We start from the raw sequence: 15,194 nt of genomic DNA, 5'->3' as shown, positions 1-15,194 counted from the left end.
CTCGTTTAGATCATCAGAAGGCGAATTCATAGATAATAAACATGGTATATGTAAGGTTACATGAATGAGTGGTTATATCATAAGCATGCATAAAATTGTCTAAAAATATCAAAGACAACATACATAATGACCTGAAGGATATGTGTGTTCATTCAAAGAAAGGTTTTCCTATTAATTAATTAGTAGAAAAGTCCATTTCTACTGTGCAGTGTGTCTCTTCCTATGGAAAATGCAGTGAGAGTCTCTCTCTTGCATTCCTTTGAGCAATAAAACCAGTGTTATCAGCCGTGGTTGCCATGGAACCTGGTGTCTTTCTGAGGTGTTAAGACGCATTTCGGGGGAAGGGTCCATAGGTCCTCGTATGGCTTGTTAACTGAGGGGGGTTACAGAGTATTTGTTAAATATAGCTAACAAAATATATATTGTGTGTTTGATTGGTCCAGACGCTACAGCTATGTGTTTTTTGTGTTTTAGGTGCATAAGGAGTACAGCAAGTGCCTGCGTCATTCTTACTGCTGCAGTCGCACCTCCACTACGAGCTCTCATGGATCGCTGAAGAATTCTGCCCTTCGTGCCAACAACCGCTACTACACTGGCAGCCAGGCACGTCATGCAGCGGTACACAGACAGGTGACATACATGCACACCGACAGCATCGCTATTTATAGACTGCTGTTATATTCCATATACCAATTCACCCCGCTCACCTGTTTCAGAGTCGAATTCGTCGTATGTGGAACGACACGGTGCGAAAGCAGACAGAGTCGTCTTTCATGGCTGGAGACATCAACAGCACTCCCACTCTCAACCGTGGTGAGACCCTCCTTCTGCCTTAAAATTTCCCAGCATGCACCAGAGTCCATCTTCACCTATGTGTCTGTGTAGAAAATGGCCATTTTTTCAACTGAAGTCCCGTTCAAAAAATCAGTTCACTCAGTGGCCATATTATCAACTATTTTAGGCATGCAATACTAACAAGTCATATTTACTTGAAATGGCGAATTCTCAAAAACTGCTGGCTCAATTCACATTTAAACATTTTAGCATTAGCAGTAAAAGCTGTCCCATAAATGTAGTTTCTTGCATTCCAGTTCGGTCCAGCCAGTGCACATGTGAAATGTCAAGGACAATGACTGTCTCTGTGGGAAACAAAGCTTCTGTGACTTTACCGATCGGCCATTGGCACTTATATTTATAAGGCGGGACTAATTTCACCATATTGCATGTTGCACTTTCTCCCATTCATATTAATACGAGTAAACCATCTTGGTATATATACAGTTTTTGGGTTCTCTTATAATATTAGTAATGTTTTTTTTCTGTGCAGCAGATTTAGTTTTTCATTACTATTTTCTTCTATCTCTTTGGACCTTAGAATGAAATGGGCTATTTTTTACCCTTTTCACATGTGAGATGAGAAACTGTGCTCAAAAACAGTCTGCGGGTTTTGATGTCGTGATCAATTGTATTTTTTTCTGCCTATATTTTTTCATTAACAGCTTCTTTTCAAAGCCTACATTACATGAATACATATTCACTAATAATCTATGCTGAAATGCATTTTAGTCATTTTAACTGATTTTCCCATATTTAAATTAGTTTAATTAAAATCTTTACTTCCTCATTACATGAACATGATTGTATAGACCATTGCATTAGTGTATTAGTATTATGTATGTACTATTATAGCATTGAGTAATATTTTGAAATAGTTTATATTTTTTATACTTTTAGCTTTCATTTTAATTTAAGTTTTAGTAATTTTGTCATGTGCTTTTGTCATTTTAATTAGTATTTATTTATATATATATTTATATTATTAGCTTTAATTTATTTTTATTTCAATTTTAGTTATGATCATTTTAGTACTTCAACTTAAACTGATTATATTTTAGTTAAGTGCCAAGGGAACATTTTTGAGTTGTGTTTATTTCAGTTAAAAAAAAATATTTAATTTTTAGTGTGTCACTAAAAACAACTCTTTTTTTTTTTTGCAGATTTGCTTTTTTTAAATGCATTTTTGACTTAAGAAAAAGGCATGTGTTCATAATACACTGAACTTTCAAACAGACATTTGGTTCTTCATGATCTGACCTTTTTTAATATGTTCAGCACTTGGACTGTAAGGGGAGACTAAGTGATAGTTAATAGAGAGAGAATGCGAGAGGCAGGCTGTTTCCATCACCGGATCCGGAGTGTGGCGTCACCACCGTTCTGATCATCCCAGGGATCAATGTTTGTGGGAGGAGAGGGGGGCGACGACAGAGAAGCCGCAGCTAAATCAACCGCCACTCTTTATGCTAATTCTATCCATTTTGTTTTTAATGAAGTGATTAGCCACCGAATGAACGGGGGGTAATTACTCTAATTGAGGAGAATGACAGTAGCGTCCTCACTGCAGTGCGCCGATTGTTGCTTTCCGGGGACTTTAATCAAGGCGAGAGAGAAGAGAAAGTACGAGACAGAAAGGCAAATCTAAACCATATAGCGGCAAAAAAAAGAGAAGAATAGATTCCGGGGAGAGGAAACGGCAGGGTTTTGTGCCGCGGGAGAAAAGTTTCTGGATGTTACAAGAGTGAATGGCAGTCAGAAGTAGAGATGGAGGGTAATGAAAGGGCGTGTGTATGTGCACACCGCTGTCTTTATCAGATTCATCTCCTATCGCTCTCATTTCCCACTTCACCGCCGTGTGAAGTCTTTTCTGTGCTTCCAAGAACTGCCGTCGTACCTCCACCTCCCTCCCGCTGGCCTAGATTCCCCCTCACATTTTACACACGACACTCCAGTGAAATATTTACAGGAATTAAAGGAATGTTGAAAGGTTCAATACAAGTGAAGCTTTATCGACAGCATTTGTGGTTTAATGTTGATTAACACGGAACATAATTTTGACTCTGTCCTCTCTTTTTTTAGAAACTATTGGTACCATCAATCTGAAGGGTTTAACAGAAGAAATCTGAAAACATGTGAAATGTTCCCCAATAATGAAATATTACTCAACCTCAGGCCATCCGAGATGTAGATACCTTTTTTTGTTGTTGTTGTTGTTTTTTCGCCATCGAAAGAGATTTAGCATTTACATCCCTTGAGAAATTTAGCATTACATCTCTTGCTCACCAGTGGATCCTCTGCAGTGAATGGGTGCCGTCAGAGTCCAAACGGCTGATAAAAACATTACAATAATCCACAAGTAATCCCCATGACTCCAGTCCATCAATTGCATGTTTGTAATAAATTAATTCGCCATTAAAACATGTTTAACTTCAAACCGTTGCTTCTGGCTAAAAATACAAGTACTCTATCCAAAATATTGCTTTCTCTAGTGAAAAAAATTGTCATCTGAATCAGGAGAGAAATATGCACAGATCAAGCACTTGAAAAGCAATTCAGAACAAATATGTTGGTGGAGGACAATATGAGATTAACTTTTTTGACTTTTATTTTTTTAACATTTTTACTGGAAAAAGCTTTATTATGAATTATGGAATCGTATTTTGGCCAGAAGTGACAGTTTAAAGAGTTGTTTCTTTCACACAAAAAAAATAAAATGAAATGAATAAATAAATACAAAAAAAATGTTTGCTCTGAAATTGCTTGTGAATTTCGCAATTAATTACAAAGAAATGGCAGGTAAAAAATGAATTGAAAGTAAAATTCTGAAGTAGAAAGACTGAAATTGTACTCCTATTGTATTATTTACAACTTTGAAAAATCATTTTTATAGAGTCCAAACACGCAGCTTTTCACTTCACATGACAATAATTTATGGACTGGAGATTAGTGGATTACTTCAAGATTACTGTGATGTTTTAATCAGCTGTTTGGACTCTCATTCTGACGGCACCCATTCACTGCAGAGGATTCATTGGTGAGCAAGTGATATAATGTTACATTTCTCCAAATGTCTCTCTTAACTCATCTACGTCTTAGGTACATTGTCAGCACATTTTCATTTTTGGGTGAACCATTCCTATAAAGCACTTGCATTATTCATTAAGTGAAATCTTTCTTATTCAGGCGGGACTACTTTTCTAGGTGGATGAACATTTGGTTATGCGCTACGGACATAATTTCTGTGGGCGGAGTTTGCGCCATGTAAAACAGTGCTCACAGATCTGGTATCTGTATTGCATATTACACAAACTTAACAGGTTTTCTCATGTCAGATGATGTTTAGTTCATCTTTTATTTAGCTTAAACGGCACTGTGGGGCTTTAGCGTCATTACATGGTCGTGACAGCAAAGTTGACAGATTGAATAGGTCACACTAGTCTCATGTTTAATTCTTGTTGGTGTGCTTAACAGTGTGTTTACTACATTGTGTCTGACTGTAATGAGGAATGAGCTGGAATTATTTTCTGTGATAATCAATTTTATGCCACAAATGCTGCTGGCACAGCTTTACTTTTATTAAACTTGGAACATTCCTGCAAGAGGTAAGAAGTGCGTGTAGTATGTGTGGCGAGCGTGAGCGAGTGCACGTCTAAAATTAATTCTTGAGGCGGTCCTCTCTGATAGATGATAGCACGAGAGCACAAGGTTGCACTTTGCCTCAGTCCACTCGATGTCATACTGGCCTCTTTTTAATTTCATGCCATTTCTGTCTGAAAGCCCCAGGCTGCAGCTCTGCGCCTGCATTATGGGCCATACTGAATGTTCCATTTCTCTGAGTCACATTTGTCTACTGCAAGCGTTCACATTTCACTGGGAAATGAACCCACATTTCAGTGGCTGCTCTGTGGAACTACATAATAGCAAATATTACCATTTCCCTCCCAATGACTCCATCTGACAGTGAGGCATGGAATTACGCTCCACGACTACTCTTCAAATACATTTCGGCTTCGCTGCAAATAAACACTTCATCAAATCAGCCATTACGACACCACACAACGACATTAGGGATTTTTTTTTTTTTGTGAAATGTCAAACACAATAAACACACTGTAGAGTAGATTCTGCTTAACCTTATTGTGAAGTGCAAGTAGCCAATCCGTGTTCATATGATGTATTATTCCTCTTAAAACTGATAGTTCCTGTATGCTCGTGGTCAATAATGTTTTAACCACGGTAAAATACACGGTCACACTTTATTTTAGGGTCCAATTCTCACTATTAACAAACCAGTAACTATGACTTTTGCCTCAATAAACTCTTAATTTGCTACTTATTAATAGATAGTAAGGCAGTTGTTAAGTTTAGGTATTGGGTAGGATTAGGGATGTAGAATATGGTCATGCAGAATAAATGCTTTATAAGTACTAATAAACAGCCAATATGTTAATAATAGGCATGCTAATAAGCAACTAGTTAATAGTGAGAATTGGTCCCTTTATTAAAATATTACCAAATACACAATAGAGTTGCAGGCTTGATGCGAAACAGCTTTTTATTTCACTGTAAACCAGGCAATTAATCTTATTTTACAGATGTATGTCACTTTTCTGAACAAAAATTTTGTTAAAAACTAACGTTCCAATTTTTAGAAAACAAGTAAGCATAGGGTCCACTGGAGCATAAGCAGATCATATGAAACTGTACAATTTAGATTATAAGAATATGGTAACGCTTTATTTTGAAGACCAATTCTTACTATTAACTAGTTGCTTATTAGCATTTATACAACAGTTCGTTCTGGTTCTCAAATCTGATTGGTTGAGAGCAGTGAGATATTGTACTGGTATCACTACAGGAACGCCCTTTCACAATTTTGTATCACTCCGCTTGTTCTAGCCGGGACTATGTTTTTTTATTTATTTATTATTCACTGAGCTAATCGTAGAGTACGTTAGTTAATATAAGAAGAAACGTCTAGCTTCGCGGTCTCTCTCTCTCTCATTTGGATGCACGTCTTGCCGCATTGTTTCTCTCTTATAACCTCATTATTTCTCACTAATAACTGAAGCAGCACATGCCCTTGATACGAATTCTAAAAGTGACGTATGTTTAACTGTCAACTTGAGCTTTGAATCCGTGGCGGAAGGAAGTAGTTCCGCACAAAAGAGGGATTTATTAGGCACCTCGTTGTTTCTTGTTTAATTACACACATGTTCCGTCGAACTGTTGTATAAACGCAATATCATGCTGATATAGAGCCGGTATCGCTCGAGTACGAGAGTGATATTGCTCATGTATATTACTGGCATATTGGCTGTTTATTAGAGCTTATAAAGCACATATTAATGCTTGATTCTGCATGACCATATTTTAGATCCCTTAATTCTATCCCATACCTAAACTTAACAACTACCTTACTAACTATTAATAAGCAGCAAATTATGAGTTTATTGAGGTAACAGTCATAGTTAATAGTTAGTTAATAGTGAGAATTGGTCCCCAAACTAAAGTGTGACCAAGAATACATATTGGTTAATACGAATTAGCTACAAAGGTAAACATTTGCAAAATTGTAAAATAGTTAAAAATTTCCATGAGATTGTGTTGGTCTAACAACACTTCTTAGCTGTATGTATATTCACAACATACCTGTAACATGGCCTTTAGTTCCTCGCTGTTTAAATAACATTTATAGACTAGGAATTTGAAAGTCAGAGTCACAAAATATAATGACGTTTATGTGAAGAATTTTCTTTTTCCTTTTTAGGTACAATGGGGAACCATCTTCTAACCAACCCCGTGCTGCAAACCCGTACAGGAAGTTCACCCTACAACACGCTGCTGGCTGAGACGTTTACCCCTCCCTCGCCTGGGGTCTTCAACTCTACTGGTAAGTGTAGGGGGACCATATTTTGTATTGGAAAGAAAAATCAAAAATGAGATTGCTTTATTAACTTAATTGTTTATCACGTAGAGTTTCAGAACTGTTTGAATCTCAAACTGTGCTCAAATTTGCCAAAATGCAACCTAAAGTCGTAATTTATTGATCAAAGGTAGCTATTTCGTAGGCTTCGTAAAAGACTTTCGTAGCTTAAGAGCCTGAGACAAAGCTGATATGCAAAAGAAGCTTTTCTTAACTTTTTAGCTATGAATGAGCGTCCTCTGAGTGATAAAAGATTCCTCTGGAAGGTTTTCTTTTTATTATCATTATTGTACATGCAGTTTCTGCCACAGTGTGTGAGTGTCACTGATGGTATCCCTGTGCTGCGATCAGTGCACTCTAGTGCATATGCTGTGTGTGTGTAGGTCTGTGCATGTGAGTTTACACCCTGTCGGTCTGTCAGTGTGATTCAGAGGGGTAGACAGGGGCTGACCATCTGGCCAGCGTTTTAATCCCTCCTGCTGGAAAGACAGACCAGAGCATCGATTAAAGCTAGGGCTGAAGTTGAGTGACTGACAGCGGAGCATTCCCTGAAGATTCGACACAGAGTATCGGCATGGCTGTGTCCGTGCTGCACACACATACGGCCCAGGCTTCACTCTCTTGCTGTACCGTTCGCATTCGTGTGCCGATTGAGAGGCAGCAAGAGAGAGAAAGATAGCTGCGATTCCCATGTCAGTGGGGTGAAATTTAAGACAGCGTCTCTGTTGAATATTTTAAACGTTCCCTCTCTGTGTAATGTGTCAGGCTGATGGTGCGCTGCTCGGCTGAGAGGACATTTTTAGAATGCTTATGGAGAGGAAGTAGGAGGAGGGTCTCATTAGAATGTCTAATTACTCTCTCTCTGCACAGAGGAGCGTTGATTAAAATCATACCGGGCATTAATATTTAAACCCCCGCACGCCTTGGTCTGCGCCGCCACATGCATCTCCTGTGTTCAATACACGCCGACGAGTTAAAAGAATATCACAACATCTCTGGCGTGTGAAGGGGCGCGTGAAATAAACATTGTCTTGACTTTATGAGACTGAAGTGTGAATAACTTCTCGCCGAATAATGATTGTGCCAAAGCCAAACAATAAAGCTCTGTTTCTAAACTTCCCAAACCAAAGAATGAAGGGCTGTTCCTAAGATCCCAACTCCTAAGACTAAAAGAGCGAGATACTGATCTGAAACTCCTCAGTCCACAGAATGAGACACTGATCCAAAACTATACGATAGTAGTTCCACTGTTTTCATACTTTATCTAGTGAGTAGACGTCACAGTTTTTAATGTAAACCTCAGAGGGAAAGCTGAGGGAATAGTAAAAACTCACTCACATAAATTGTCCTCTCTCTCTCTCTCTCTCTCTCTCTCGCGTGTATTCTAGTGAAGTCTAAAAAAGTAAATTCTAAGAAAATATATTACAAAAAAAGTTGTATTTAGTATAAATTTACCCAAATTGAGATATTCATTCAAACCCCCCGCAAAATAATACTGATTAAATGATAAATTATTTAATTTGATAGTTTTATTTTGTTTATAGAAATATTATAGAAATATCCACTCAAGAAAATGAAACTCTCATGTTATTCCAAACCTTTATGACTATTTCAAGTCACTTTTTGTTTTAAATGGCAGACAGGTTTGGAACAACATGAGTGAGAGTAAATCATGATAGTATAGTCATTTTGGGTGAACTGTCACTTTAAGTAATTCATTATAGTGTAGTTAACTACATTTGATTATAGCTGATAGAATAGCTAACAACATTTTGAAATCAGTGCGTTATTGTGAATGAGGTTCCGCTCCTAAACTTAAAAGTGAGGCACTGCTATGTGGAATTTTTTTTCTCTCTCGCCATTGATGTCCATTGTTGTCTCTTTATGGCTATTACATTATTTTAACAATAGAGTTCCTAAGTGTGGCATTTGTTTATGCCGATGTTCAAGAAAAATAAGGTGTTTTCATGTAAAGCCCAAGGTAGAAGCATATCATTGATCACTGTTGTTGTCTTTCTTTTGTCTCACTTTGTCCTCACATGGCCTAACCATGGATCCACAGGAACTTTCCGTGACCCAAGTAAGACTCTTTCCACTTTCAGGCTTATGGCTATTTTCAGTGTTTTATAGGCTAATTTTGCAGAATGATAACCTCTTCACGTGTGCAGTGAAGCCTGTGCTTCTATGTACACAATTACGTCCCTGGTAATAACTTGCCTCTGTCCATAAGCCTATTAATCTTGTGATGGAAGTTGCGTTCCCCATTATTGATTTAATCCCGGATTCTGTTGCTGTGAATCCCCGTCTTGATTACAATAGGTAATGAAGTGCTCACTTCTCCCTCCTCCTTTTTCATTTGCTTACCACCTCTCATTTGCTCTCTCAACAGAGAGCACACTGTCTAAGAACCGAGATCACGGAGGCATGGAGACGCTACCTCTGAACGGGAACTTCAACAACAGCTATTCTCTGCGTAGTGTCGGGGGTTCGGGAGCTCCCGGGGGCAGCTGTGACTTCCTGGGAGGCGGAGGTGGAGATAGCCCCCCTCCCCTGCTCAACCCCCGCAGTTCAGAAACTCTCGGCAGCATACGGAGAAACCTCTCGGACGCAGCGGCGTTCGAGAAGATGATCATATCAGAACTTGTGCACAATAATCTACGAGGCGGTGGAGGGGCTGGGGGCGCTGACAGAACATGTGGCAGCCTGGTCAGAGGACATGGGCACATGGGAATGGGGCGGGGCAGAGGCGGTGCGGAGCCAGCGATAGGCATAGAGGACGACGAAGACTTTCGTTCTAGAGAACCGCGTCAGCGCACGCCGCAAGACATGGAACTCCTTTACAAGGCTCTGGAGGAGCCCCTGCTCCTGCAGCGTGCCCAGTCCGTGCTCTACCAGAGCGACCCCGACGAGTCCGAAAGCTACACGGCCGACCTGACCGAGAGTTTGGGCCACAGCGGCCAAAGCGCAGCAGGCCAGGGTCACAACGGAGCCCCCGATTCGCCTGCGCGGGACTCCCTCTACACCAGCATCACCAACCTGCAAGATTTGCCCTACCCCGAAAGCAGCCCAGAGCCGCTAGAAGTGGTTCCACGCTCGGCCCAGCCTCCGGAGGAGCTGTACTACAGCTCGGGTCGGCCCGCCATAGGCTCCCGCGGAGCCCCCATGCAGACCTTCTACCAGGCTCCACCTAGGAGACCGAGCACTGAAGCCCACCCCGCCCCTGAGCCCCCTCACAGTGAGGGAGATGGACAGATGCAGCTGGTCACAAGCCTGTGACCACGAGAAAGAGGTGGAGGAGAAAGAGCACCACAGGGTCTGATGCAAAGTGCCGATGGCGTTGATGGACTCCTCTCCTGTCTCTGACGCCCTCCTTATGTCTGGTTGCCTTTTTGCTCTTTCATTTGTTTTGAAGTAAGAGGTAAGGAAAGCCTAAACAGGGAGAGTGACAGAGAGGTTTGTCTCCATGGCAGCAGGCTCTCTGAAGTGCTGTGTAACCACTCTGCTTTCTCATCAACATCATTTTCTCGTCCCTCCTCACGCACACACATAGAGAAAGAGCGAGTCCAACTATTTGCCTTCTCTCAATGGATGTCTCTGCCTTCAGCTCACTCTGCTCCAAAAATATCATCAAACTTCACACCGGGCTTCTATTTCTGTGTTTTATTTCAAGTCATATCTTTACAATGTTATTTTTGCCTAACTCCTTACCTTCGCTTTCCTTTCTCTGTCTTTCTCCATCATTATTTGATGAGAGCTGTTACGCGAGGATGTGGGGTTATGCCAATATACTGCAAGTGACAAAAATCTCTCTGAATGCTCTTCAGTGTTGCCAAAAATAACTGTTTTTGAGCCAGGACACAAACTGGAATCTATACACATGCACACACTCACAGAAGTGCTTGTTACTGAACATCAAGAGTGTGAACATATGCTCATGAAAAAGGAAAACAAGGACTATTGTTCAGACACAGGTAGCGGGAAGCTGCCTCAATGGAGTTGCCTTTATTTCTCTCTCTGAACTGACTCTTCTGTATAGAACAACCACAGAGACTGGGAACGAGGGGGGGAACGTTAGGACACAACCCATCGTCAGCTGGGTCGTTTGAAGCCTCTCGGCCATGGGACCTCTTGTGAATTAAACTCTGTAGGGTTTCGTCTCTGATCCACAGATGGGGGGGTGGATTAAGGACTGAACCTGCTCTCCGAATCACTGATGGATGTTGTAGGTGGACGTGCTGTATCACCTGTGTTATTGTGGCTAGAAGATTTTTTTTGCTACCGCTCCAGCCATTCTTCGAGTCCGACCTCTGTACATATACGAACCACATGAAAGCAAAAGCAAGTCTTACTCTACTCGTCTCCTGTACATAGAAGAACAAAAGCAACAAAAAAGTATCAAATACTATGAAAAACAGTTCTTGTACTGCAACAGAAATCGAAAATAAAGATGTTTTAAAGTTTGTGTCCTAAACACCACGCCAGTCTATCCCTCTCTCTTTCTTTCGCTCTCTCCGGCCCTCGTTCGGTCCTGCCCTGGAGCACCACGGTGCCAGGTAATCTAACTGTCTGCCAAGAGACAGCGAGAGAGAGACAGAGAGACAGAAAGAGAAGGATTTTACATACAAACGGGATAAATCCTGGCACAATTTTTATGTAATATAACCCATTACATTGTTGGTAATGTTTGACCTTCAACATTCCCAGACAGGAAGCGCTTGACGTGGATGGAAGGGGAATGCACTGTGCCTCAGGGGCGCACTGGTGAATTGTGGGTTGATTGACAGCAGCCATAATGTAGTGTTGGTTATATTTTATCTGGAAGATGTAATAGATATCAGACGACTAGATGAATAGAATATAAGATATTTAGGTGAAAAAAAAAATTTGGGGGCATATTCGGAAAAGTTTCAGTCACAAACCCTAGATTGTATTTGACTGTTTCTACATACCAATATCAGCTGTTGTTTCTGAACCTGGTGTGACAGTTGATTTACAATTTGTATGTGTATGTCTGAACGTGAACATTTGGATGCCTGCGAACCAGAGTACGTATGTGTGCGAGTGTGTATCTCAGAGGCTATTTTTACTGGGTTAGATGGACCCGCATTAGAAGAACAGGAAGCAGAGTAAATCTATATCTATATTAGAGCTCAGTATAAGCTTCCATCTAAAAGACTTTGTTAACGGTATTTTAAATGTTGTTTTTTTGCCAGTCGGGTACAATGGAAACTGAGGTTTAGAACAAAAAACAAAACAAAACAGGTTTAGCATTTATTGAGCGACAGGAACATCTGACCAATGAGACACAGCCTCTGTGGTTTAGAATCCCCATATGCAAATGAGCTGCATAGCCTATTGAACAAAAGAGAGGTATTCATGAGTGCTCCGCCCCTCTGCTCAATCTTTAAGTCTTTCATGTCTGATGTTTTATTTATTAATATTTATTTGTCTGTTTTGATTATTTATCCACATATTCATTTATTCAATGTGGTTTTCATTCTGTGTACAAAGCATATGTAAGGATCACGAGAGTGCGCTATATTTCAAAAAGCATACTAGCATACTACTCTGGCTGCAGTATATACAATATATTCTTTGCACAGTATGCACATTTTCTCCCAAATTACCTAGTAAATTTTGCCAGAATGAGTGGTAAACAACATAAGCTGAATTCGGAACATTATTTCACTAATGTTTTTTAAATACACTGTATACTATGCAGTAAGTAATAAGCTAGTATGCCATTCCAAACATAGCCATATAGAGAAAGAGAGAGAGCAGGGGTGAGTATCCATGATTAATGTCAGAGGAAGAGGTGATGTCAAAACTACACAAGTCTACAGCTGGTTAAGAGAAGGTCTGCTGCACCCACTGTCAAATGTGGAGAACATTGTGCATCCCGAATCAACATCCTATCATTCAATCCAAGCACCATCTGCACTCTCTCTTTCTCTATCTCTCACTCCTGTAAGTCTTCTAAGGGGACGTGTGTGCAATCCATTGCATGGTAACTTGTACTGATTGACACAGGGTCAGTATGTACACCGGTGTGCTGTGGTTAGTACACCCGGTCCTATATTTAGCCCGAGGCATGTATGATCAGCTTTTCTTTAAAGCAATGACCTGAACATTTTTTTACTTGCTTTTCTTGCAAAAATGTTCCATGTTGATGAGTAGGACCAGCTTCAACTGGTCAGCAGGTTTGACCGTTTGAATGTATTGTCATACACTATTGTAAACTGGCTCTTAGAGCTTAGGATGCCCTCTAAGGAGATCTGCTCCTGACTCATGGCCCTCTGCCCACCTGGCACCACATCGCTGCTGTTTTACCCCCTTATACCCTTCTGCACCGGCCCGCGGGAGAGGCTGTTTACCTCTCTCCCTCCATCCCTGGAGACGTCCAATGTGCGTCACGTTTTGTGCATCTCTCCTTTTTGTGCCCTTGCTCGTTTTTATTTCCCATCTACCCTTCTTCCACATTTCCCCTCCTATACCGTTCTTAGCTCACCAAAATTTTTCTACATGGCTTTCCTAGCTGAGCATTAATGTGCGAAGATTTGTTGTGTTAGTCAAAGGCTTTGTTTACATGGGACTGAAGGGATAATATAGTACAGTGTTGAATATGGTTATAATGACAGTGATTATGCGCCGTAGTAAACTGCTAGACTAAAGCCTGCTCCGAGGGACTGCTACCACCTCCAAAATCCCCATACAACCCCTGATTATCATAATAATACTAAGAGCTATAATCTAGCGGAGTCAACCCACCATGCTCCCGCTCTCTGGGTTTCTCCCTTTGTCTTTCCCCCCTCTCGCTCTTTGAGAGCACTTGTGTTCGCTGTTCTTTAGATATGAAAGGAGTCACCCTGATCCGCTCTCCATATCGGCCTCGTTTTCATGTCTTCACATTCAAATGGAGAGGCAAAGAGTGCATGAGTAGACACCGGATGACTAGGCCCAGGTGGAATCTGCCAGCTTTTTTCCCCATTTTTATGCGGAATGAGTTTAAATATGATAAAATGTGTTCGGTTGAGCTCCGAGCGCTACACTTTTATAGGTAGCTGAATGAAATTTTCCAAAATATGAAAAGAACCTCTGAAATCGCTTGACGAATGCAGATTTCTTTCCTATTTTGAATTTCCTTTTGACACAAGAAGTTCTGTCTGGATATATCCACCATTTTTATATAACCAATAGCCTTTAGTTTACATCAGTCATCAACCATGATGACAGATGGAATTAAAGGGAAGAGCATTCAAATTCTAGATCAGACTGTAGACTTGCTGCCTTTACATGCGATCATAAATTTCCTATTTCTCACTTAAGAAGTTGTGATTATGAGCTTGTCCCATTCAAGTGCTTTGTTGTCAGAAAGAATAAAATGTAGCAATCCCATTGGTTGACAATCATATAAACATTCACTGCGGTAGATAGTTTGCTGACAATTCTGGAATTTAGCTGAAATACATGCTAGTTTCACTGTTTACAATGGGACATTCAGTATGCTTCAAATGATCTTTCATATATACCCTATAAATATACTACTTTAGTGACTAGACAAAGTGATGTAGTTCTGAGAATATCGTAGACGGCAGCAATGGTTGTCCCCTCCAACATGTTTAAAGTTTATGGCCTGCCCAACTCGGAAACTCTGGTAATAAAAAATGTTTAAAAAATTTCCCAGTAGTAAATACGACTTGAGAGGCGATCACGTCCAATTTACGATTAGGAAACTCATATTTACAATAATTACGATAGCACGTGAAGCCAATATAAGTTCCAAACCTGCTCCAACACACTGTAACGTCACAACACAACGTCTGTAATTATCAAGTGCTCCTGAAGATCTAAATTAGCTGGTTCAGGTGTGTTGGATCAGAGTTGGAGCTGAAGGTAGATCTCCAGGAACAGGTTTGGGCACCCCTGTTCTTTGATTGGACAAAAATTTGTGTATACCCACAGGTGCAAGATGAGTCGTCAGAATATTTGGTTGGTTTTCTCAATACAGAAAGTACATTTTAAATGTGTATCTTCTAAAAGTTAAATGTTTAAGAGTACAAAACCACTTGACGTGGACAAAACGTCTCAAAACTGTCATGGGGTCTTTAATAATGGAACTCAAGAGACTGGAGATGTCTTCAACTTTGTGATTGACGCGTGTTCCAATTCTGCAGAAATCTTGAGTTTACCATAAGCGCAGATTCTGAATGGGCCTATGAGACCGAGAGGAACTATGAAAGGTCCTCTTTCCAGACACCCGTCTCTTGTCCCTCTCCACATAGGTGCCATCGCACCGGTCTGCCCTCCTGTGATCTGACAGTCTGTCACCTTGCTGTCAACCCAATCCTCAGCTGGGGCTTGGTACCAGAGAGCCCGAGTCGTGACCTCTGATCACGAGCCATCCCGTACTTTAGCACAGGAGCGTCGCTTTTAG

At 40.6% G+C, this 15,194-nt stretch overlaps 1 protein-coding gene across 1 annotated transcript in view; it reads left to right on the top strand.

The window, feature by feature from the left end:
- The window catches only part of LOC107602690 (adhesion G protein-coupled receptor L1-like), a 30,344-nt gene extending 15,724 nt beyond the window's left edge, over nt 1-14,620 (top strand). Inside the window, exons 11-15 of the mRNA XM_016295260.1 lie at nt 475-630; nt 717-813; nt 6,605-6,727; nt 8,823-8,840; nt 9,150-14,620. Of these exons, the coding sequence (XP_016150746.1) occupies nt 475-630; nt 717-813; nt 6,605-6,727; nt 8,823-8,840; nt 9,150-10,036 (1,281 nt within the window). The 3' untranslated portion in view covers nt 10,037-14,620. The remainder of the gene's footprint in view (nt 1-474; nt 631-716; nt 814-6,604; nt 6,728-8,822; nt 8,841-9,149) is intronic.
- The last annotated feature ends 574 nt before the right edge of the window (nt 14,621-15,194 follow it).

Source organism: Sinocyclocheilus grahami, unplaced genomic scaffold (genome assembly GCF_001515645.1).
Source record: "Sinocyclocheilus grahami isolate Dianchi unplaced genomic scaffold, SAMN03320097.WGS_v1.1 scaffold333.1, whole genome shotgun sequence".
NCBI classification, from domain to species: Eukaryota; Metazoa; Chordata; class Actinopteri; order Cypriniformes; family Cyprinidae; genus Sinocyclocheilus; species Sinocyclocheilus grahami.
The sequence above is the reverse complement of the archived record's forward strand: the minus strand, read 5'-3'. Positions and strand labels throughout refer to the sequence as shown.